The 24,953-nt window shown below is 39.1% G+C and overlaps 1 protein-coding gene across 3 annotated transcripts in view; it reads left to right on the top strand.

Annotated features, from left to right (window-relative positions):
* The window catches only part of LOC104593378 (uncharacterized), a 40,418-nt gene extending 19,398 nt beyond the window's left edge, over positions 1 to 21,020 (top strand). For 2 of the 3 annotated variants that reach the window (XM_010253152.3, XM_010253154.3), the window contains 2 exons: positions 20,489 to 20,568; positions 20,649 to 20,919. In XM_010253152.3, coding sequence (XP_010251454.1) covers positions 20,489 to 20,568; positions 20,649 to 20,711 — 143 coding nt within the window. In that variant the 3' untranslated portion in view covers positions 20,712 to 20,919. Of the gene's footprint in view, positions 1 to 20,488; positions 20,569 to 20,648 lie in introns of all 3 variants that reach the window. The other variant, XM_010253153.3, reaches the window with a different exon arrangement.
* Positions 21,021 to 24,953: the final 3,933 nt, after the last annotated feature.

Below are 24,953 nucleotides of genomic sequence, written 5' to 3'. Positions count from 1 at the left end.
GGTTAGCCACTTAACCTCCCTCCTCTCATTGGCATATCTCCAGAGTCCACTGTCCTGTAACCAGATTAAAACCAGCTTTGAGTCTCCTTCAACAACTAGTTTTTGGATATTCAGCTCAACCTTCCATTAAAGCATAAACCTCAGCTCTTAGAGAGTCACCAACCCCAATGGGACCTGAATACATTGCAACCACCTTCCCATTCTCATCTCTGAAAACACCTCCTACTCCTGAAGGCCCTGGATTTCCATCACTGCTACCATCAAAATTTAACTTTATAAAACCAGGGGCTGGTGGTGACCATAGAGGACATGCAATTGATGGAATAGGTGCAGAGTTTGCCACCTCCATCCAACTGTTAAGCAGCATATCTGTAGAGACATCAGACATCAGCAAACAGGTCCAAAGATTTTAGCCATTGCACCGCCCTAACTGTTATTACTTCAGTGATACTTTCTTTATTCCTTTCCTTTTCAGAAAAAGGTCCTTGAGTTCATTTCCTCCCATAAAGTCCCACATATGGCAGCCCTTACACTCCACATAATCCTACCCCTTTTCTTCGACCATCTAAGGAAAGAAGTAGCAAACGAGCCTTGTATATTTGGCGGAGGGATTCACCTGCAACCAAACAAAGAAACCAATCTCATATATCAAAAAGAAAAGGGCAAGAAATTAATAAGTGGTAGGACCTTTCACCATTAGCCTTGTATAGGATGCACCAACTTGAAGACAAGCACCAATTAGGCCTTTTTCTTTGGAGTAGGTCACAAGTATTACATCTTTCCAAGAAGGCTTCCCAACAAAAAGCTCCAATCCTTGGAGGGATTGGCTCACCCCATACTTCCTTTATTGGAAAAGTTTGTACAATGCTATTAGTAGGTTGCACAAGGGACTTAAAGAAAGAAACATAGGAGAAAGCACGGGAAAGGAATAAGGTTCAAATTCTACTATCCCTTTTTGAAGGGTCCAACACCACCCCATTCAAAATCTAAATTAGTTCTAGAACATTTCCAAATTCTGAATCCCTAAGGCCTCTTCTAAGACCCAAATCCCAATTGAACCCAAAGTTTGACTTAGAAGGGACCAAAAATTAGGCATAGATTTTCCTTTATACTGGGAGAGGGGAAATAAAGAGGGAAATTGATCTTTCAAAGGTACATGACCCACCCAAAGGTGCTCCCAAAATTTCACCTAATTCTTAGAACAAAGATCATACCTGACGTACTACAAAAAGGATGAAGGAATGGCATGTATGGATCTCCAAGGAGAAGCTCTAGTAGTCCTTGCCAAAACCCTAGTGTCCCAGCCATCATCTGCCTGTTGATGAATACTCAAAATTACCTTAGCCCACAACTTTTCCCTATCCCCTTCAAGCCTCACCTTCAGCCCTACTCTTAGAGACTATTTCCCAATTCACCATACTATCTTTCCTATCTTCCCTTGGTTCCCACAAGAAATTTCTCATCAAATTTTCCAAGACTGCTTATTCTCTCTGGGATCCTAAAAACAGATAAATAATACACTGGCTAGCTAGACAATGTAGACTTTATCAAAGTGATTCTGCCAGTGCCACCCAGAGATAAATAATTCTTCTTCCAAGAGGCTAACCTTTTCGGGAACCTATCAATTACAGGGCTTCAAAGCCATCCTCAAGTAATTCATAGGCCACTATGACACCACAATCCCAGAATTTCAGCCCTTTCCATCATAGCTCTCTCCTCCATGTTAATCCCCACCACACGACTCTTATCAAAATTCACCTTCATGTTTAACATTTTTTCAAAAGGTTGAACTACCAACTCCAAATTTCTAATCCACCTCACATCCTCCCCTTCACATAAAAGAATTGTATCATCAGCAAACTGACATGTTGACATCCCTAATCAAGTGAGGTCCACTCCAAGTATAAGTAACCTAGTCATGGAGAAGCAGGACTGGAAATGGACCAAATGGTGGAGTTTCTGATTTGAAGTGCTCCAAGGTTTTGGAGTGGCACTTGAACACAGATACATGCATATATATTGAAATTTTAAGGTTCCCCACATGCACTTATGTACGATGCTCTTTAATTGTTTTGATGATAATTTGCACAATAAGCATTATTTTCCATTTTAAGAATTTATTTATATTAAAACCCATCTAATATCACTATTTTAAACATTTAGCTAAAGGGTAAAAAACTTAAATCTCCCTTGGGATATCTGACAATTAGTTGCTCTTGCTCATACCTTCACTGTTTTGATAATTCAAAAACTACCTTTGCTAGAAAAGATTTTGTTATCATTCATGGAATGGATAAATTGATTAGGAAGATTTCTTGCTGCCCAGAAAATAGCTGAGGGTTTGCAGAGATTTAATGACACCACCACACACAAAATGGTTTAGGTTCAAGAAGACACCTGGGGTCATACCAGAGGAACAACTCTGGGAAAGGCATTGTTGTCTGAGATGATGCAGTCAACTCTCACCAAGACATTGTCCACCTGAGGGAACAAACCATGGAACTGGCGAGGCACAATGCAGCAACAGCCCAACTCACCTGAGCCGCCCTGTCTAACCTACCAACCTATTTTTTGTCTAACCTACCAACCTACCAACCTATTTTTGTTACATTAGACTATTGATGGGACATAGCCAACTAATTTCCTTAATTCAAAGGAAATGTCATAAGGGTATGCTTCCAGTTGCCCATATGCTATTGATGACTTCGAAGGTATGCTTGGAAGTGGATAGTCTCCTTAACAAATTTTGAACAATAACTAAAAAAATATAATCTGCTAGTTAGTGGTGTTGGCAAACTTACCTATTTGTTTTACATGGATTTCATGTATTTGTGCTGTCCCTTTTTTCTTTCTTTTCTTTAACTATAGCTTGATAACATTTTTTCACCTTTTAATTTCATATCATAGGTTCTAGTACTATCCAATATTTGCATATTTAAGTCTATGTCTTAACATCTTTGCATATCTTCCTAACAAATCTCAAACATAACAGAACTAGAAGCTAAAAATAGTGAGGGGAAAGAACAAAGGAGGGACGGAGGGAGAGGGAGAGAGTTGAAAGATGGGGGAAAGATCCAGCAAACTGGATGTTCGAAGGTTCCAAAGGGGGGAATTACTCTGAAGATTATGTACTTTGTATAATTTCATCATGTTTGTGCTCCCCTACAATTGAGAGTAGACTATGGTGGCGCTTAATAACTCTGTAATCTGATGTCTGAAAAGTTAAAAAGCTATTTTTCAGGTTTGAAGTCTAAAAAGTGGCAGATATGCTTTTCTGGTTTTCAGAGCCTCTGAAAATATAAGAGCGCTTTGGGGTGTTCTTCACAGAACTTGGATTTGAATCGCCCAGCTACTGAATAGTTTCATCCTCTGGTGGCAAATGGAGAGACCTAAACCGCTGACAGCTACTTACTCACGTTCTCCTACTCCTCTCCCTCTTCTTCTTCTCCACATCCTCTCCCTCTTCGCCGTAGTGACTTACTAACTTCCCCTCCTCTCTATCTTCCCATTTTCCTTCTTTTCCTTATACTTCTCTTTCCCTTCCTATCACTCTTCCTTGGCCTCCTCCTTAGTTGACGAAGTACAGCAGAGCGTTCCTCTTCAACCTCCAAACATCACAGAACATCACCATCATTGTCAATGCCTACAATACTCGAATTGGGTTTTAAAGGAGCAACATGGGTCATTTCAAAAAGTTTTAGGAGCACTTATGAATTTGGCTAGGCTTTGAAATGCGTCTAACCACGTTAAACGACTGGGCCATGTCTTACCTTTTCAGACTTATTTTATTTGATCAAAATTTATTTTCAGACCTAAACATAAATGGGTTGCATGTCTGGAAAGTAAGTTTTTCAGACATTAGATGTCTAAAAAGTGTTATCAAATGCCACCTGTCTCATTTAACATCCCTACCACCCTAGGTGAGTATTCAACCTCAAACTCAACTTGAACAGTGGGGTGGTTCACAGGGTTGTTTCCATTGCTGGAATCAGTCAGAGCAAGAGACTGAAGAGAAAGGTAGGAATGCCTTAGACTTCAGCATCATTGTTTCAGAAAATGGATAACAAGAGCAGGGAGGGAGGAGAAATCTGAAGAGAAATCTATAGATAATTTCACAAGGAGAAATGTGATCAATTTTTGGGCTTGGGAACTTCCTCAATCTGGGCCTAGAACTTGTCACATGGTATGATCAAAACTCACTAAACAGGTGCCCTCATTGTGTATGACAAAATCAATCTAACCAAATGAGTTTTGACCATCGGACATATAGGTAATAAAAAATCTGCAATAGCCCATCTGCTTCAATGATGAATGGTTTCTCTAATTGGCTTTCCAGATTATCGTGAGAGAGATGTAAAGGTAAATAAAAAGGGACTTTTTAAGTTTTCTAAACAATTTAAATATCATTTGCCATCACATGCAAAAAGTGAGTGATGGATGGTTAATGGAAGGGTAGTCTCTGTTTGATGACATCTCCCGGCAAGGGATATTAGAGTCAAATTAGAAAAGTAAGGATGAGTATGTAATTGTCAGATAGCTTAGGGGAGATTTAAGTATTTATTCCTAAATTGTTTTTCCTCTTTTTTTTTTTTTGTGGAGTTTGTTGTATATTGGTGATGTCTCATCAAAGTATTCAATGTACTGTCTTCTCTTTTTTATTAATAAAAATTTTCTTTTTTATTTGCTACTAAAAAAGTGCAACATTTTCATAAAGGGATCTAGTCCAATCAACATCAGTATAGGCTTTTAACCTTCAGATTATCATGAGAAGCATATAATAAACTTGTGTTGGTAGTACCTTTCAAGTAACATTGTATTTTTTTCAACTGAAGCAAGATGAGGAAGTTGAGGCTGATGATTAGCTGACCACATTCACTACATAAGAGGTGTCAGGTTGAGTCAGACATAGATAAAGTAACTTGCTCCACCAACTATTGATACCTACCCTTGTTTGGCAACACATCTCCATCATCCCCACAAATCTTGTGAGTAGGATTTATGAAGTGTCAGCTGGTTTAGAACCCAATTTGTTTCATTCCTAATTTCCTTCAACAAATTAAGAATACATTTCCTTTGTGAGATGAAGATACCCTTTTTAGAAATTGCATCTTCAATTCCCAGAAAACATATAAGCTCACCAAGGTCCTTAATTTCAATTTCAGTTGCTAAATACTACTTTAATTTATGCATCTTAACCATTCTTGGCAATAAATCCGATTGAAATATGAGGAAGTAGAGAAGAGAAGGGAAGAAGAAAGAAAAGGAGAAGAAAGAAAGGAAGAAGAAAAGGTTTGGAGCAATAGAACAGTGCTGGCGGCGCCAACTTCTATTATATTATATAGGGCGACAGAAATAAGAAGGGAAACCCTTGTGCCCCTACTGTAAGTGAGTACAATAACAGAAATAACAAAAAATAAAAAAAAACGCTTTAACTAGCCAAACAAACCCTAACACAAATAACTAAATTATTTCAAACCCCCTCAAGTTGGAGCATAGATGTCAATCATGCCCAACTTGTCACACAAATCATTGTGCCGCACATGATGAAGACCTTTGGTGAAGATATCTGCAAGTTGTTCCTCTGAGCTGACATATGGAGTACACACTTCTCCATTTACAAGTTTCTCTCTAATAAAATGCTTGTCCACTTCAATGTGTTTCGTCCTATCATGCAGGACTGGATTAGCAACAATATTGATGGCAGCTTTATTGTCACAGTAGAGTGACATAGGATTGCTCATTGCAAAACCCAGTTCACCTAACAAATTTCTTATCCACATGATTTCAGCAACCCCATGAGACATCGCTCTATATTCTGCTTCAGCACTAGATCTAGCCACCACACTTTGTTTTTTACTTCTCCATGTGACTAGGTTTCCTCCTACAAAGGCACAATACCCACTGGTAAGACTTCTGGTCATCAACTGCTCCTGCCCAATCAACATCAATATATACTTCCACCTTTAAGTGACCATGTTTCTGGAACAACAAACCAGCTCCGGGAAACTTCTTGAGGTATCTAAGGATCCTCTCTACAGCTTCAAAGTGAGTTGTCATAGGATTGTGCATGAACTGACTAAGGACACCCACTGCATAAGCAATATCAGGCCTGGTCATAGACAAATACAAGAGTCTCCCTACGAGTCTCTGGAACTTCTTCACATCTTTCAAAAACTCTCCCTGACTGTCTCCCAGCTGATGATTAGATTCAATTGGTGAGTTAATTGGTTTTACCCCCAACTTGCCTGTATCTTCTAGTAGATCTAGTACATATTTCCGTTGGGAAATAAAGATGCCCTTGTGAGAGCGGGCAACTTCAATTCCAAGGAAATAACGTAAGGGGCCTAGATTTTTCACCTCAAATTGTGTGGCTAAGAATTTTTTTAGTCTCCGTATTTCAGCCTCCCAATCTCCTGTCATCACTATGTCATCCACATAAACAATTAGAGCTGCAATTTTCCCTTCACCTCTTTTCACAAATAGAGTGTGATCTGACTGGCATTGTTTGAACCCAATCTGTTGAACTACTAAGTGGAACTTACTAAACCAAGCCCGAGGTGATTGTTTCAACCCATATAAAGATTTTTTTAACCTGCACACCTTTTGTTCACTGCCTTTGGCACAAAAACCTGGAGGTTGGGTCATGTACACTTCCTCTTCCAAGTCACCATTCAAGAAAGCATTTTTTATGTCCAATTGGTGAAGTTCCCAAATAAGATTTGCTGCCAATGAAAGAAGAATCCTGATAGAGTTCATCTTGGATACTGGAGCAAAAGTCTCTGCATAGTCCACTCCATATACGTGTGTAAAACCTCTTGCTACCAATCTAGCCTTATACCTTTCAACAGTTCCATCAGCCATGTGTTTCACTGTGTAACACCCACTTGCAACCCACTAGTTCCTTCCCTTCAGGAAGATCCACCAACTCCCAAGTGCCTTTTTTGTGTAATGCATCAATTGCTTCCTGCATTGCATCTGTCCATTCAGGTTTAGATAAAGCTTCTGCCACATTCTTAGGAACGGGGACATTGTTCACAGAAGAGAGGAATGCACGGAATGAAGGTGAAATGTGATCATAGGACACAAAATCAGAGATAGGATGATTAGTGGTACAAGATCTAACACCCTTTCTCTTAGCAATAGGAACATCAAGATCATTGATGACAGGGGAATCAATATTGAGAGGAACAGGCATATCAATAGGAGCAAGTGTACCTGGCTGATGAGACGGATCTGCCTCTGGCGAATCCGATGATGTTGGTTGCATAGTGTCAGGTTCCATGGCTCTTGAACTCTGCTGGCTTTTATGGTGACGATGAAAGACCCATAATGGAGGAGGATTGGGTAAAAGAGGTAGTTGAGTTTGAGCCACCTATTTCTCCTCAGCCCTACTCTCCCCCTGAGGAGAAACCGAGAAGAAAGGTTGATTCTCAAAGAAAGATACATCAATGGAGACATAGTAGTTGCGAGAGGTAGGATCATAGCAACAATACCCCTTTTGAGATAAAGGGTAACCAAGGAAAACACAAGGAATAGCCCAAGGATCAAGCTTACCTCGAGTAGTGGACAAGTTATGGACAAAGCAACGACACCCAAAAACACGCATCGGAATGGTGGACAATGGAGTTGTAGGAAACAGAAGCTGATGTGGGGCCTTATACTCTAGTAACCGAGATGGCATACGGTTGATGATGTATGTAGCACACAAAACTACATCCATCCAAAAACGTTTTGGCACATTCATATGAATTAATAAGCCGCAAGCTACTTTGAGAAGGTGACGGTTCTTTCGTTCAGCAACACCATTTTGTTGGGGTGTCCTAGCAAGCTTCGTCTGACTGGAAGCTTCGTTGAAGTAACCCACTCGAAGCAAAAAACTCCGTGAGATCACTATGAAAGTATTCCTTTGCATTGTCTGACTGGAAGATATGGATTTCAGTTTGGAACTGAGTGAACACCATGCGTTGAAAGTCTTTCACAATTTTTGGCACTTCATCTCTAGATCGCATAGGGTAAACCCAAGTGTATATAGAGTAATCATCAATCAAGGTAATGAAGTACTTATATCCAGCCTCAGTGGGTAGAGTAACAGGGCCCCAAACATCAGAATAAACAATATGAAATGGAAATTCAGATCTTTTATTTCTCAAAGGTAAAGAACTTCTACAATGTTTACTCAATTGACATGTCCGACACTGTAACTGACTCACTGACAAGGACTCAAACAACTTTGGGAACATAACTTTTAATGACTCAAAAGAAAGATGACCAAGACGACTATGCCATAAATTGGCTTGACTCTCATTGGACAAACTCGTGGACTTTGTAGCCACAAGACCAGCTTTATTCTCCAACATGTAGAGACCATCCACCATGCTTCCTCTACCAATCGTCTTCCCCGAGGCCAAATCCTGAAACACACATGAAGACGGAAAAAAAGTGACTGAACAGTTCAAAAAGTGAGTTATACTACTAATGGACAACAAATTTATAGGTAATTTCGGAACATGCAGTACATTAGAAAGGGTAAGGCCGAGTGGGAGAGGTATGGTACCTTGGCCATTTATGGTAGAGAAAGAACCATCAGCTAGTCTCACCTTATCTCTCCCAGAGAGAAGGTTATATGTCTGAAATAAATTTGACTTACCGGTCATGTGGTTTGAGGCTCCGAAGTCAATAACCCAAGGAGAACTAGTGGTATGAGATGACACACAAAGGCAGTGGCAGCGTTACCTGATGTAGACGCAAAGGAGGTAGAAGGAGTAGGACCAGAATCCATCTGGTGGAGAGTCCTACCATACAATTTCAAATGGTCACGAAAGGAGTTGATAATTTCTTCCTTAGGGTTAGAACTGGGATGCCTCTCCTGAGTTACCAATGGACTAGTCTCTGGAGACGCCATATTAGCTGAGTTATACTTTTTCTGATTCTACTGACTTGGTTTCTTGCCCTGATCAGGTGTTGACTTCTTACCCAAATCCTGTGCCCATTTAGGTTTTCCATGGAGATCCCAACATGTATCTCTAGTGTGTCTTGTCTTTTGGCAGTGAGTGCACCAAAGTTTACTCTTATCATCTGTTCTCTTCTGAGAGTCACCTTTCTTAAAAGCACCTCCGACATTTGTATCTGAATTTCCTCGGACAGCTAGGGCAACTGACTCTCCCTCTACACAATTCATCACACTTCTTCTACTCTCTTCTAACTGCACTAAGGCATACACCTCCTGAACTGATGGCAAGTCTTTACTACCCACGATCTGCACCCTGATGGACTCATATGAAGGATTCAGCCCTAGGAGGAAGGCAAAGACCCGTTGCTGAGATACAAGTGACTTATACGCCTTTGCATCTTCATCACACTTCCAATTCACATTCTGGTAGTGATCAAGTTCTTTCCATATCGATGTCAAATCAGAATAGTACATCGAGAGACTCCTCTCCCCCTGCTTGCAAGTAGAGGATTCAGCTTGCAGTTGGTATATCTTGGCATAGTGTCTCTGCTCTGAATTGGTGGACTTTGCTTGTTCCCATATCTCACAAGCAGTTTCAGCCCACATAAAAGTCTTCCTTACCTGTGGAAGCATGGAAACCAAGAGCCATGACATCACCATACTATTCTCTTGGTTCCACCTATCATATTCAACACTTCCGTTCTTTGGTTCCTTCACTCTCCCATTGATGTATCCTATTTTCCCCCTAGCAGTGATGTAGAGTTTTATTCCCCTAGACCACTCAAGGTAGTTTAGACCATCAAAGGGAATAACAGCCATGGGGAAATTCATATCCATTCCCCCACTCACTCCATTGTGGCTCCCTGAAATCTCCGAAGTAGCAGAATTCTCAGACGACATGGTAAACATAAGGTTTTTTTATCCAAACTCTCAACTTAGGATCCCTCCTTATATCGACAAAAGCTCCACACACAACAATTCAGTTTTGGACTTAATCTGAGCACAAAAAACAGCACCAATTTCCAAAGAAGAACTATGACGAGACTGATTTTCAGATCTGCATGAAGAACAGTCCCAGCCTACTGGTTTTCCAGTAAGTTCCACCACAGCATTAATCAATAAGAGAAATCCTAACACACATGAAATCAGACCAACGAGCAGAGAAAACAGGTCATCTATGACCTACAGTCACCTTTTCATAGGTACAGGATCACACAATCCAACAAATAAAAAATATAACCCTCACAAAAGTCTGCCGACATTCAGTGGTTTGGATTCATTTGTTCTCCACTTGGTACACGACCAAGGAAAGAAATAAAAGAAGAAAGAAAACTTTAGGGTTGTACCAGTTGCAGATCTGATTTGATCCGCCTAGATTCAGTCCTCTGTTCCGCCCAGATTCAGCAACTTGAAGAGAAAAAACTTGGTCGCCCAGATTCAACAGCCTTGCTCTGATACCATCTTGGCAATAAATCCGATTGAAATATGAGGAAGTAGAGAAGAGAAGGGAAGAAGAGAGAAAAGGAGAAGAAAGAAAGGAAGAAGAAAAGGTTTGGAGCAATAGAACAGTGCTGGTGGCGCCAGTTTCTATTATATTATATAGGGCAGCATTAATAAGAAGGGAAAAGACCCTTGTGCCCCTTCTGTAAGTGAGTACAATAACAGAAATAACAGAAAATAAAAAAATGCTTTAACTAGCCAAACAGACCCTAACACAAATAACTGAATTATTTCAACAACCATTATCAATATATCATTATTAGTAATCACTATATCATCCACACACACTATCAAAATTATGACCAAATCTCCATCTCTTCTCATAAAGCATGATTAGCATACGACTATCTATAAGTGTATAAGCCACCTTCTGATGAGCATCTCTGAACCGATCAAACAAAGCTTAAGGAGATTGCTTGAACCCATAGATGGACTTCTAAAGCCTACAAAACCTTGCCCTTCCCACTTACCTATAGACTTCTAAACCGATTAATTAAGAGTGTTCTGTCCTCCCTTCCCACTTACCTACTATCACTGTTCCTTATTCCAGCCAGCACTGCCAAGACAATTGAAAAGAAAATGCAAGACTTTTTCTGAGAAGGGTAGAAGAATGAATTTAATTGCAGCTGGTCAAATGGAGCAAAGTTTGTATCCAAAGAAAGCAGGGGGTTTAGGGTTGAGGAAGCTTAGGAAATGTAGGCTTGTCTGGCCAAGTGGCTTGAGGTGGAATGAGCAACCCAATGCTTTGTGGAGAAGGATTATTTTAGCTAAATATGGTGCCAGTAACTTAAATTGGGAGCCAGGGGAGACGAGCATGTCTTATGGGTGTGCCGTTTGGAGAGGCATCCAAAAAGCTCTTGTGGAGTTAGAAAAGGAATCAAGTATACAGTGGGATATGGTACGAGAATTAAATTCTGGTCTGATACTTGGTGTGGAGATCATCCACTTAAAGAGAGATTCCCTAACTTCCTTGAGATTGCACAAAATAAAGATTGCTTGGTTGCTGAAGACTAGAACTTAGCTTGAGATCACCCGCACTAGAGCTTAGAGTGTGTGATCCATCAGCTAAATTAATGTTATCTCTCCTAGAACATAAATGGTAGGAACTGAAACAAGAACACATACGTTTCCTGTGGTTAGAAGCACATGGATAAATAAGTCAACAAGGCATGGATGCATGGCAATCAATGGAATTACTTGACTTAGAAAAAGGCTATAGAGTGACCAATGCATTCAGAGGAGTTGGCATTACTATTGCTTTCCAATTGAGTTAGGTGGCAACTGAGTTTTTCAATCTTGGCCTTGGCACTAAGGTTTCTCCATGACTAGAACTGATTGATGTAAGATCACCTGTTGAAGCCTCTGTACCAGCAATGACTTGGCTGGTTTCAACTCCAGATGCAGATCCCAACACCTTTCTCTTGCGTGTTTTGCTCTTTTACAATAACCACACATAGTCTCTTCTCCTTCTACTGCTTGAGCCCCTTTAGAAATTCTACTCAGCTTAGATTCAATGGTCACCACCATAGCTGAGTGCTCAACAGCAGGGGACTGAATCATGGCCGCCCTACCAAAGAATATGTAGCAGGAAGAGTGACAACATTATTACTTAGAATATGTTTGTGTGTAAAATCTGTTAGAGTTGACTAAAGAGGGGTATTCTAGTCTTTTCCATTTAAGTAATGTGTTATTTATATGTCTCATACATATGCAGGGGCATTTCTGTCTTTGCATACTGTTTTGGTAAATTTAAATAAATGGTCGACTGGGTTAGACTCTGTCTTCTCAATTCGACACTTATCTTTTCTAATTCTTCTCTCCCTTCTCTCTCTTCTCTCTCTTCTCTCTTCTCTATCTCTGTTTGACTGGACTTCTTTCACATGGTACCAAAGCACCACTAATAAAGGAAGATTACAGCTTCAATCGGTCAGCTCTATTTCCCTCCCTCTTTTTTTTTTTATTTTCATTTTTTTTTTCTGGTCTGTGCAGTCTGGAGTAGGTGGTGGAGAAGGCTGCGACGAAACCGAAATATCTGCGGCAATCCCTTTGAGTAGACCTGTTCATGGGCCGGGTAGCCCGACGGCCCGGCCCGGCCCGACCCGCACCCCGGCCGAGCTTGGTCATATAATTAGGCCCGCGGGCCTGACCTCGGGCTTAACACAGTAAGCCCGACTGTGTTTCGGGCCGGGCTCGGGATTTGTCAAAAAAGCCCGGCCCGACTCAGTATTATATATTTTATAAAATATATAATATGTATTTTATATATTATATAAAATATATAAATAATATAATATTTATTAAAATATATATTTATAATTTAATATATATATATTTTATTCTTTTCTTTATAATTTCAATCTATCTCTCTCTTTATTCATCTGCTTCAACATTAATAATAATAATAATAATATAGGCTAAATTTCGGGCCCGGGCCCAGGCTCGGGCTTCGGGCTTTTTATGAGGGCCGGGCTCGGGCCCAAATTGTAGGCCCGATGGTCGGGCCAGGCTCGGGCTCGGGCCTTAAAAAAATTTGTTAATACACAGTAAAAGCCCGGCCCGAGCCCGGCCCGGCCTAGCCCATGAACAGGTCTACCTTTGACAGTCCTAGGGTTTCAGTGGCTTGACTACTGATGAAAGGGGGAGAATGCGACAGTCCTAGTGAAAGAAAAAAAAATTGTGGACTACTGTCACCATGCGTGATAGCCATGGTGGTCTGAACCTTCTAATGAGCAGTTTCAAGAGGGATTTTCTGTGGTTATAAAACTGCCTGTTTGCAGTACAATAGTGTTCAAAGTGGCCGAATGCATGCTAGGGCAAGTTCGTGGTGATTATGAGTGTGTTGGTATAGTGTTTGAAGAACAGTAGTTGCAATATTTGGAACTGATAATTTTTTGTGACGGGCAGAACCAGCTTCGTAGATTGAAATGGCATCAATGGGTGATGCGAGTGGTGACCAGAAATTGAGTGTGATGATCTCCTCTGATTTTTTAAGTGTGTAGATGACATCCATCAAACTAAATGGTGAAAACTATGTTCCGTGGGCCAAGTCAGTGGAAATATTTCTTAAGGCTAAGAAGAAAGTGAAACATGTACGGGAGGAGAAACCTACTGCTGAATCTCCGAGTTTCAGTGATTGAGAGCAAGAGGATGCTCAAATCATGACGTGGTTGTGGAACAGTATGGAGCCTAAAATCAGTGTTAACTTCATGTTTTTAGATACAACAATGGATATATGGGGACATGCCAAGAAACTCTATTCTGGACAAGACAACACTACAAGGGTTTATCAGCTTTATCAGAAATACTTCAGTTTGCAGCAGGGAATCAAACTCTTGAAGAATATTATGCCAGTGTCAAAAATCTTCAAAATGAACTTAATGTCTATCATCCCTTAACTCCGGATGTCAAAATTCAGCAGCAACAAAGGGAATAACTAGTTGTTACCTAGTTCTTGGTGGGGCTGAAAGCAGAGTATGAACCTGTCAAAGCACAGATATTGGGGGGGGGGGTCTGCTCTCCCTACTCTAGAAGAAGTGTTTGCCCATCTCCGTAGGATATCTCTTAGCCCCACAGAGAGTAACATACCTCCCAACAGATCTTGTTGGCACTCGAGGTGGCTCTTATGGGCACAGAGGAGGTGGTCGTACAGTTAAGAGTGGTCGTGGTAACCCTATGGTTGGTTGTAGCAATGGAGGAGGTTGTGATTCAGGGGGAGGCCATGCTAGAGGAAGGGGAAGCACTACTAGGAATGCACACATTGTAGGAGAGAAGGACACAGTTAACTTCTGCTATGATCTGCATGGCCCACCATCCACATGGGCTAATATGCAACTGTTGGTGGTAGTGAAGTCAATGATACTCAACCAGTTGATCCAACATCTTCTATAGTCACAACTACTTTCGGGAAGGAGATGATTAGTATTCCAAGAGAGGAGTATGTGAGATTCCTTCAGGCCACTTCACATCAGAATACTGCTCAGGTATGGCTTGCCTAGCATCCAAACCTTCACCCTGGATAATTTACTCTGGAGCCTTTGATCACATGACCGGGACTCCAGGTGTGTTTTCCTCCCTTTCTCCAACCTCCGCATCAAATAATGTTACCCTTGCCAATGGATCTACTTCCCCCATTTACGGTGTTGGTAATGTAAACACAACATCTCTTTCTCTGTCTTCTGTTTTATATGTTCCCAAGTTTCCTTTTAATCTTATGTCTATTAGTAAACTAACGAAATTCCTCAATTGTTCTATCACATTTTACCCTTTCTCTTGTGTTTTTCAGGATCTAACGATGGGGAAGAAGATTGGTGGAGGACATGAAGCTTGCAGATTGTATTACCTTGATGGTGGTGGTACTACATTTGCACTTCAAACCTCTTTAACTCCTCTTTAGTGGCATTGTAGACTCGGTCATCCATCTCTTAAAGCTCTCAAGTTCCTTGTTCCGTCATTGAGTCGTCTGTCTTCTTTGTAGTGTGAGTCGTGTCAGTATGGGAAACACCATCGGGTTTCCTTCAGTCTTAGAGTTGATAGTCATATGTTGAGTCCTTTTGATTTAGTTCATTCAAATGTTTGAGGTCTAATCAGAATTGAGTCTTATAATGGTTACAGATATTTTGTTATCTTTGTTGATGACTGTTCAACTATGACATGGCTTTATTTAATGAAAGAAAGAAGTGAATTATTTTCCATTTTCCAAAAGTTTCATGCTAAAGTGCGTACACTATTTGGTGTTTCAATTAAAATTCATCATTTCGACAATGGTAGAGAGTATTTTCTTTCTTAATTTCAACAGTACTTGGAACAACATGGTATTCTTCATCAGACATCCTGTGCCCACATCTACTTGAAACAACTCGGTCTCTTCTTCATCATATGAATGTTCCTAAATGTTTTTGGAGTGATGCAGTGCTTACTGCTTGTTTTCTTATTAATCGCATGCCCTCGTTCATTCTTGATAGTCATTCTCTGTTCTCTATCTTATTTCCCACTTTGTCTCCATATCCCCCGACTCCTAGGATCTTTGGGTGTGTGTGCTTTGTTTAGAATCTTGGTCCTAGTCTAGATAAGTTGGTTGCTGGCTCCATTAAATGTATCTTCCTTGGCTACTCTAGGACCCAGAAAGGGTATAAATGCTACAATCCTATTAATTGGAAATCCTTTGTTTGTCCTGATGTTACATTTTTTTAATCGATGTCGTACTTCTCAGGTCCGGATATCCCTCTTTATCCTACAGAGGTTCCTATTCCTCTTCCGGTTGGTAATTCTATTCCGGTGGTTCCCATTATGACCGAGTCTCCACCTTCCCCAATGTAGGAGCGTACTAAAAGACCACCAATCCATCAAGTATATACTCACCGACAAAAACCAGCAGCACCACCACCTTCTAGTCTGCCTACTGATCCAGCTCCTTCCACACCCGAATTGCCTTATGATCTTGACCTTCCTATTGCATCGCAGAAAGGAAAACGTAGTTGCACTTTACACCCCATATCCAATTATGTTTCTGTATCTCACCTTTCTGCTTCCCATCACGGGTTTATTTCTCTGTTATCCTCTATATCCACACCTAAGGATATTCAAGAGGTCCTTACCTTGCCAAGGTGGCGAAAAGCTATGGAAGAAGAACTCTCTGCTCTTCATCACAATCATACGTGGGAACTCACCAATCTTCCCCCAGGTAAGCATGTTGTTGGTTGTAAATGGGTGCATACTGTTAAGTATCTACTAGATGGAAGAGTGGAACGCCTGAAAGCTCGTTTAGTTGCAAAAGGATACTCTCAACTTTATGGTGTAGACTATGTAGAAACTTTTTCTCCTGTTGCGAAGATTGGCTCAGTACATGTGTTGATTTCCTTAGCTGTTATGCATGATTGGCCTCTATTTCAGCTTGATATTAAAAATGCCTTCCTCCATGGTAATCTTCTAGAGGAAGTGTACATGGAGCAACCACCAGGGTTTGTTGCTCAGGGGGAGGATGGTAAGGTGTGTAAGCTTAGGAAGGCGAACTATGGGCTCAAACAGTTTCCCTGTGTTTGGTTTGGCAAATTTAGTGAAGTAGTGAAGGAGTTCGGAATGAGACAATGTCAAGTTGACCACTCAGTATTTAGCTATGACTCTAAGGCCAGGAAGATCTTGCTAGTAGTTTATGTGGACGACATAGTCATAACTGGCAGTGATAGATTGAAGATATTTCTAGAAGATCACTTTCAAACAAAAGATCTTGGAAAGTTGAAGTATTTCCTGGGTATAGAAGTTGCTAGATCAAAGCAAGGCATGAACCTATGTCAGCGGAAATATGTTCTTGACCTATTGGAAGAAACAAGACTACTAGGTGCTAAACTAGCTGAAACTCCCATGGAACTGAATGTGAAGTTGGGAAGTGATATAGGTGAATTATTTGATAATCCTGGAAGGTATAGAAGGTTAGTGGGAAAACTGAATTATCTAACTATCACTTGGCCTGATATCTCATTTATTGTCAGTGTGGTAAGCCAGTTTATGCAAAGTCCTCGAGTGCCTCACTGGGATGCAATTCTTAGGATTGTGCAGTATTTGAAGGGGGCTCCAAGCCATGGGTTACTGTACAAAGCCAGGAGGTGACATGGAAGAGTAAGAAGTAGACTGTGATAGCAATGAGCAGTGAAGAAGCAGAATACAGGGCCATGGAACACACTACATGTGAACTAGTGTGGTTGAAGAATCTATTGTAGGAAATCGGTTTCTCAATAAGCAAACCCATGAAGCCATATTGTGACAACCAAGCTGCAATTCATATTTCATCCAACCCAGTTTTTCACGAGAGAACTAAACACATAGAGGTATATTGCCATTTTGTAAGGGAAAAAGTCCTTAATGGTGTCATAAGCACAGAGCATGTGAGAACAGGTGATCAGTGGGCATTGTTCACAAAAGGGTTGAGTTCGGGAAGAGTGAGCTATATATGTAACAAGCTGGGATTATATGATATATACTCTCCAGATTGAGGGGGAGTGTTAGAGTCGACTAAAGAGGGGTATTCTAGTCTTTTCCATTTAAGTAATGTGTTATTTATATGTCTCATACATATGCAGGGGCATTTCTGTCTTTGTATACTGTTTTGTTAAATTTAAATAGATGGTCGACTGGGTTAGACTCTTTGTCTTCTCAGTTAGATACTTTTCTCTTCTTCTTCTTCTTCTTCTTCTTCTTCTTCTTCTTCTTCTTCTCTCCCTTCTCTCTCTTCTCTCTTTTCTATCTCTGTTCAACTGGACTTCTTTTACAAAATCATATTGAGGATGCAGCCCCTACCAAAAAACTCAAAAGACCTGGAGCTTCTCATTATGCTTCCTAAATTGCTCCTCATGAAAGGAATCTCTTAACTTGAGTGGCTCCAGATGATCTCTCTCTTCCCATAGTGACTGAAGAGTGGAAAAATATCAAGCCACAGATCTCTGCCTCTGTCTGAAATTATTGGCTTCCCTGCACAACCAAGTAGACTCTGACAGTGTTATGAATCTAAGAATAGGTAGCTGAGAGCCTGAGACCCTGTTTTGTACCTCCTTGGCAGTTCACAAAAACAGATGATTCCTTGCTTATGTGGGGTTGCCTAGACTCAATCACTCAGCCAACCACGTCACAATCATGAGGTCTTCCTATTGCCACCAAGCAAGATTAAGATCTCCAGGAAAAGGTTTCTGCTCTTCTTTGATTAAGTAGCTCATTTTTCCATTTCCTCCAATATACACCTTCATGAACTGAGTCCACTCCAAGAAAATAATTCCATCAAATTTCAGTGGTAAGCTGGATATTAGGGCTATCATCAATTCCACAACAAATATCCAAAAGCTTCCTTCAATTCTTCAACCCCCTCACCATCTATCAGTCAATAAATTCATAGAGGTACTTGGGTAGATATTCTTCACACCAGAAACAGCACTTAATGACTCAACTAGATGGGAAAAACATAAAGAACAATCCTCCAACAGCCCTGTCGATATGATTTCAGCACATAGCAGAGAGAGAAAACAAGATATGGGGCTAGGCAGTAAATATATAGTAGAAAAAACATTATTGTATCACCAAATCAAGTGAGATCAAATATGGAGCAGTGAGAAACTTCATATGGATCTAATAGAGCAGGATCCAATGATCAAAAACTTCACATAAGCAATAGATATAGTGAAACATTCAAATCTGATTTTCTTGATTTTCTCAGAAGAATTCCATGGACAGCAGGATGAGCTGGTTGTACAGTTAGCCATGGTTACTGTAGTTGAACCCTCTTCTGTAGGTTTCTTTGATACCAAGTTGTGCAATGTATGTTTGAGAAAAAAAGAGAGGAAAGAAATAAGAGAAGAAAAGAATAAGAAGAGAAAAATAAGAGAAAAAAGAGAAACGTTTGAGGTATTCAATAATGAGTGTTGTCCTTTCCATTAGAGACTTTATATGAATGGACAAAGGATTACAATTTTGCTCTCCATTAGTATAAACCATCATTAGACAAAAGCACCTTCAACTAGGTGTGCCTCTCAACTGTTTCAAACATTCATGGTCATGATTCAAAATGCAATTGTTATCCAGAATAGCTTGAGTCATGGTTTTAATATGAAAAATGACCATACCCAGGCAGTTACAGGCACTAGGATCCAAGCACAATCATGAAAAGCCATATAATCAAACTCTCTGTCCTTGAGGTTGAGTCTTTGGGATTGTCTCAACATCATTCATTTGCCTATTAGATATTCCATGACATGATTATGGCAATGTTCCACCTGCTGTGTTTCTAACATGATAAATATGTTCTTCCTTGTAATGATACTTATGGTGGTCTATTTCTAAATCTTGGTGACATAGCTGCTGGGAACTACTGACCATAAACCAGGTCCAGTAATTGCAAGTGCAGGAGGATTTGGTACAATTTGTATTTCATTTCTTCTCCACCAAGGTGATATTTTTAAATTTTGTGTGGTATTGTATTGTGAAGGATGGTCTTTATATCTCTTACTTGTCCTACTTTAATATTTTATTTGTTATTGATCAAAAAGGAAAAAATTAGAAGAAATAAAAGCCAATAACAATGTTTCATGGCAATATATGAGGGGACAGTTGATTTGGAAAAGGTGAATGAACTAGGAGGTCAGCACATGCTTTAGCTGACTCTTTAGCAAAGCAAAGGGTTAATCGGGAGACTTTGTTTTGGGCTGTTTTGTATTCTGATTATATGATGAGGGGTCACCTTATGTCTCTGTAGGTGACAGTTGTATTTCTTCTCATATTAAGTTAATGAAAGTTACTTTTTCCTATAAAAAAATGGTAGAGGTGGAGGTAAGGCTCGGGGGGTTGCCTATTCTTGGAGGGGAGGATTTTGCTAGGAAAATGTTCAAAAAGTTGGAAGATATCCAATGCCTGTGACAGAAAAATGAAAATTCTAGTTTGGGCTCTGAAAAGAATGTTGTCAGCTCAAGGTCATATTGTGTCCAAAAGAAGTTGAGCATGCTTAAAGAAGGTGGGGCTGGTTGTAAAGGAAAGGAAAAGGTGGTTTCAGTCGGTCTTTTTCAGAGGAATGTGGTTTTGGAGTTGGAGAGAATCTATAATGATCAAAGGGGTCTGAGGGATGTAAAGAAGAAGCCTAATGCTGTAAGACGTTGCAACAATCAGAAATTCCTTGGAACATTCTAGGTTTCAAAAGTGTTTGCATGGTTAAAAGGGATTTGTTCAAAATTGGGCCTACTAAGAAAGTGAAAGAAATTGAGTAAGTCTTTAGGAGAAGTAAAGAGGTTCGTATATAATCACCTTTTAGGTTTGGGGGGTGGGGGGATGGTTCCTGTTTGATGTATGTTTTTTAAAGAGGTGTGGGCTGGTCGTTGGAGGTGAAGCTTGCTTCTTTTTCTCTTGGGTGACTGCGTCACCATCCTTTTTCCTTTTTTTCCTAATAAAATTTTTTCTTTTATTATAAAAAAGGCACTGCATAGTTATTTGAATATGCCTTTGTATAAATGTTATTTATAGACATGGTACAGTTTTCTCATCTTTTGCTTATTTATGCCTTTGTGTCAGAACGACCGGTAATATACTCAGGAAGTAATGCACCAGCATGGGGACCTTTGAGACTTCCTCATCAGGTGATGGCTCACCAGGTCTGCTCTTCTCTCTCTCTCTCTCTCTCTCTCTCTAATCAACCTCTCTCAATAATCAACCTGGTTGTTATGTTTGGCAGATGGATTTTGTGGCAGAGCTTAGACGTGCAATACGTACTGCAAATTCCAAGGCTGATGCCTAAAATCCTCGGTGCAACTTCCTAGGAGTAATGTTTTGGTTCTGAACTTGTATATCAGATTTAAGCCAATGCTTAGAAGTGCCTTCTTGGTTTATTAAACTAAGATGCTGCTTATCATTTAGACCATACATTATTTGTATTACAGAAGCAGTGAGAACCACTAGACACATGCAAGAATCATTTCTTATCTGTTTTTGTTTTTCTTCACAAAGCTCTCTATTGTGGATCCTGGCAATGGATGGATGGAAGAAGAAAACAGAGTGGTGCAATCACTTTTAGAAAATATACTAAGACAAAAAAATTAAGAGTCAACTTAGTTCTGGTAGTACCCACTGGATGATATCGCTATGGATCACCACAGAAGGATCAAAGTGCTCTTCTGGTTTTGCCTGTGCAATTATGCAAATTTATGGAAGCCAACTACGACTTTGTTTCCCCATGTGGTGTGGCAATCGGCATAGAAAAATAATAGGTTGTCTTGCAAATATGCTAACCTTGCTCATGTCCAGTCCATTTCTTCTCTTTAAATTGCTTTGGTAAAATTTGAATAATCTGGTTTGGATCTAGATTTCTTTCTTGGGGTAGAAGATTTGGTTCTATTAATAACTGCTTGATTTGCATAACCCAAAATGAATACTATTCATTAGTAAGATAAAATTTCAAAAATCCTGATTTCTGTTGATTCCATATTTAAATCTGTGCCTTGTATCCATCGGATGCACTAGCTGAGCTATTGTTTTAAGTTGAGAGGAAGTGGTGGATGCGAGTCATGTGACAACGTTGTATAACTTGTATTACAATTCTGTTGCTTGTTTCCTTGTTCGTGCTGTACAAGAGTTTCAACTTTCAAGTCGAGATTATACCGTCAATAGGACTCATATGAAGCAATGTTCAGATAACCGGACTGGGTATAGAACCGGAGAAGGGAGAGGTTGAACTGTGATGATGTAGCATGTACATTTACATATTTTATAATTTTGAGTCTTTTACTCTATTTAAATATGGTGGATGGGCGATAAGATTCTTAATTTTTAAAACAAATGACTAGGGTTCAAGCCTTTTGACTTGCATTCTCTTTAAAATATGTGAACAATAATATAATATGTATAATAAATAATCATTAATTTAGTATAAGTAAAGAGGTGGATTAGTGGTAATTAAGTAATCTGTGAAATAAGAGGTCTTGGGTTTAAATCTTATTTAACATTTTAAAATCATTTATATATGGACTTGAGTGGTTTCATGAAATTGAAACCGGTTCATCAGTTTTTTGGTTCAACCGGCCTGTCAGGTGGTTTTCAGTGGGCTTTGAATAAGTTTGGTTATTGGGGTATGACCGAACCTATCAAGGTCTCGGGTTACGGTTCAAATTGGTCCGTTCCAGTTTTCTAAACACTGATATGAAATTCCCCTTGATTCGCTGGTTTTACGATTATTGTTGCGAAACATTTTTATTGACTGGCTTTAAGGGTAGGCTTTTGTTAATGGTTTGATTCCACCGTTGGATGGCTGCTGCATGCATCTTGGTGGTGATTATATGGAAATCACAGAATAAAGTGGTTTTGACCACCGGAATTTCAAGCTGACTTTTGCTAAATGGTCTAATTCGTGGTGGATGTTAAAGCGAGTTCGGATTTGGTCATGACAGAACCGTTCTCACAATCTTTTGCAGTCCTGCATTGGAAACATCTTGGTATTTATATGTTTTTTGATGGAGAGAGATTCTGAATGTATGGCTGCCAGGGACTGTGAGAACAGTCTTGTGAGGAGTCCGGATTTCCCACCTGCACACCTCCCACATAATATTGTAACCATACATGAGGAACATCTCATCCTCTTACATGTTATTATGCACAAAGAGATGTTCCCAATGCATGGAGGTAGCATCATGTGAGTAGGCATGGGTAAAGTTCTTGTGGGCAGGAGGAGATCTGGAGTCTTGTGAGGACCAAATCTCATTTCTGTTAGGCTCTGTTTGGAAGGAGTGCAAATACAAATATATAGAATGCAAAATCTTATATTTTGTATGACTTTGCACTGTACATATTTGTATTTGTACTCCTTCCAAACAAAGCTTTAGGGAGTTTGTTTTTGGAATTTTGAGGGGGGGTGGGAATTGGTCGATGGGATTGACCAAGAAACCTATGTTCTTTTTTCAAATTTATATGGGGACCAGGGGGTATTACTTACCCATCTCCTAGGTGGATAAATTAGCTTTCCAATCTAGGGGAAAGTTGCAAACACTTGGATGAGATAAAAATGCCCCTTTTGATAATGAAATTTTTATGGCTAAAATGATCATTATTTTATTTACCTGAAAAATAAAAGAACATGTACATGCACTTACCCGGATAAATATTTCTCATAAAACAATTACCTGGATAAATAACTTACCGAAAAACAAACATGACCTTCAAATTGAGATTGACTTCAGTCGGTGCAAGGCCCGTTCGAACATTGTTTGAACAGCCTTTACAGCCTTGCATTGGGAACATCTCTGCAGTTCTATGCTTTATTTCATGGGGAGATATTCCCAATGCAAAGCTATGATGATTGTTTGAACGGGCTTTGCACGGGCTGAACCCCATTTCTTAAAATTACCTCATCGAAAAGTAAAAACTTTTCAAAAACAAGAAGGCATGGCTCTATCATTCACCGTGAATTTGACAGTTTCCTCTTTTATGATAAGAGAAGAAGTTTTTTCCAGAGAAGAAGCTTCATCATAAACATGTGCTTAATTTTATGATTGGATCTCCACTTATCTCTGTAGACTCTGTCAACCTAACAACCCAGCATCTCTACTTTGAGCAGGGCCTCATGCAGTGGACCAGGCCTCCTGAGGAGTATATCGGTATATGCTATTAATGTAGACGGTATGTGGAAAAATTATGTTGGCAGCTGGGGTAGTTTGATAAGTGACTCTGATGGCACTTTTGTTACGGCAAGAGCATCTGAATGGCCTCCTGCTTAGGTCTGTTTTGAAAATCGAGTTGGGTCTTGATCGTATCAGATTGCACTCCAGATCTCCTAAGATCTGAGCTCATCAGATTGAAGTATGATGCTCAAATGATGTTTTTTTTTCATTATTAAATGATTTATAGATTCTATATTTAAAATGCGGTTGCCTATATCAGCTTAAATCGCATTACTTCCCAAGTTGGTATTTTACATTGCTTTTGGCAGGGCCAACTAAAATTTTGACAAAACCCCAATTCAAGCTTGCCCAAGTTGCACCCCTGATTTTAACCAAATACAAACCTCAGTACCATTTCAAAATCTATACTGCTTTAAAAAGCATAAATGACCTCAAGAATATTTCTGGAATTTTTTGAGGACAAAATGCACCCCTCTATAATTAAATTTGTTGATCAAAATGACGGCAAATAGGGTAATTGGTTATTGATATTAAATGAGTTGAAAATATGTAATTTTAAGATATTCAATGCAGTCAATTCCCTCTCATTAAATTCAGCATTTGAGTTATTAACTTGCATTCATGTTCATTGAATCATATGTTTAAGCCATTTTTGTTTCTTCTCATCATTAAGTTCTATTAATTAAATCCATACTTAATAAATTAATAATTTCAATAACATAAAAAGCTTATACTTTTAAAATCTACCTATATAAAATAGTATTTTCATCTATGTGGTGGTAAGAAATTAAACCATTTTGGGTCAAATGGGTCAATCCATGTTGTCACAATGAAATAATGAAATTCAAAAATAGATAAAAATGAAAAAAATTGGGAACATTTTTAGGATACATATTAAATAATAATAAATATGATAAATAAGAAATAATATTTTTTATTAATGATGGGAAATTGAGTGTTATTTCCATGACTAAATAATAAAATTAAAAAATGGATAAAATGAAAAGAAATAGAAATTAAAAAATTGGGGACATTTTTAAAATACATATTAAACAATAATAAGTAGGATAAATAAGAAATATTTTTATTAATGATGGAAATTGAATGTAAAATTTAAAACCAATTGGAAATAAAAATATTTTCTTATTCTCTTTCGTTAAAACCTATATTTAAAATATATATTTTTTCATCATTAAATTCTTATAATTAAATCCACAATATTAATTTTGATAGTATAAAAATAAATATTTTGAAAATTTATTTGAAAACAAAACCATTTTCTTCCCTCTCGGTGGTGGACAAGCAATTCGACCATTTCGGATCAAATGGAATAATAAATAATGCCATAATTGAATAATAAAAAGTATGAA

This window comes from Nelumbo nucifera, chromosome 7 (assembly GCF_055504915.1).
Source record: "Nelumbo nucifera cultivar China Antique chromosome 7, China Antique-T2T, whole genome shotgun sequence".
NCBI lineage: Eukaryota > Viridiplantae > Streptophyta > Magnoliopsida > Proteales > Nelumbonaceae > Nelumbo > Nelumbo nucifera.
Note: the sequence above shows the minus strand (reverse complement) of the source record. Positions and strands in the feature narration are given on the sequence as shown.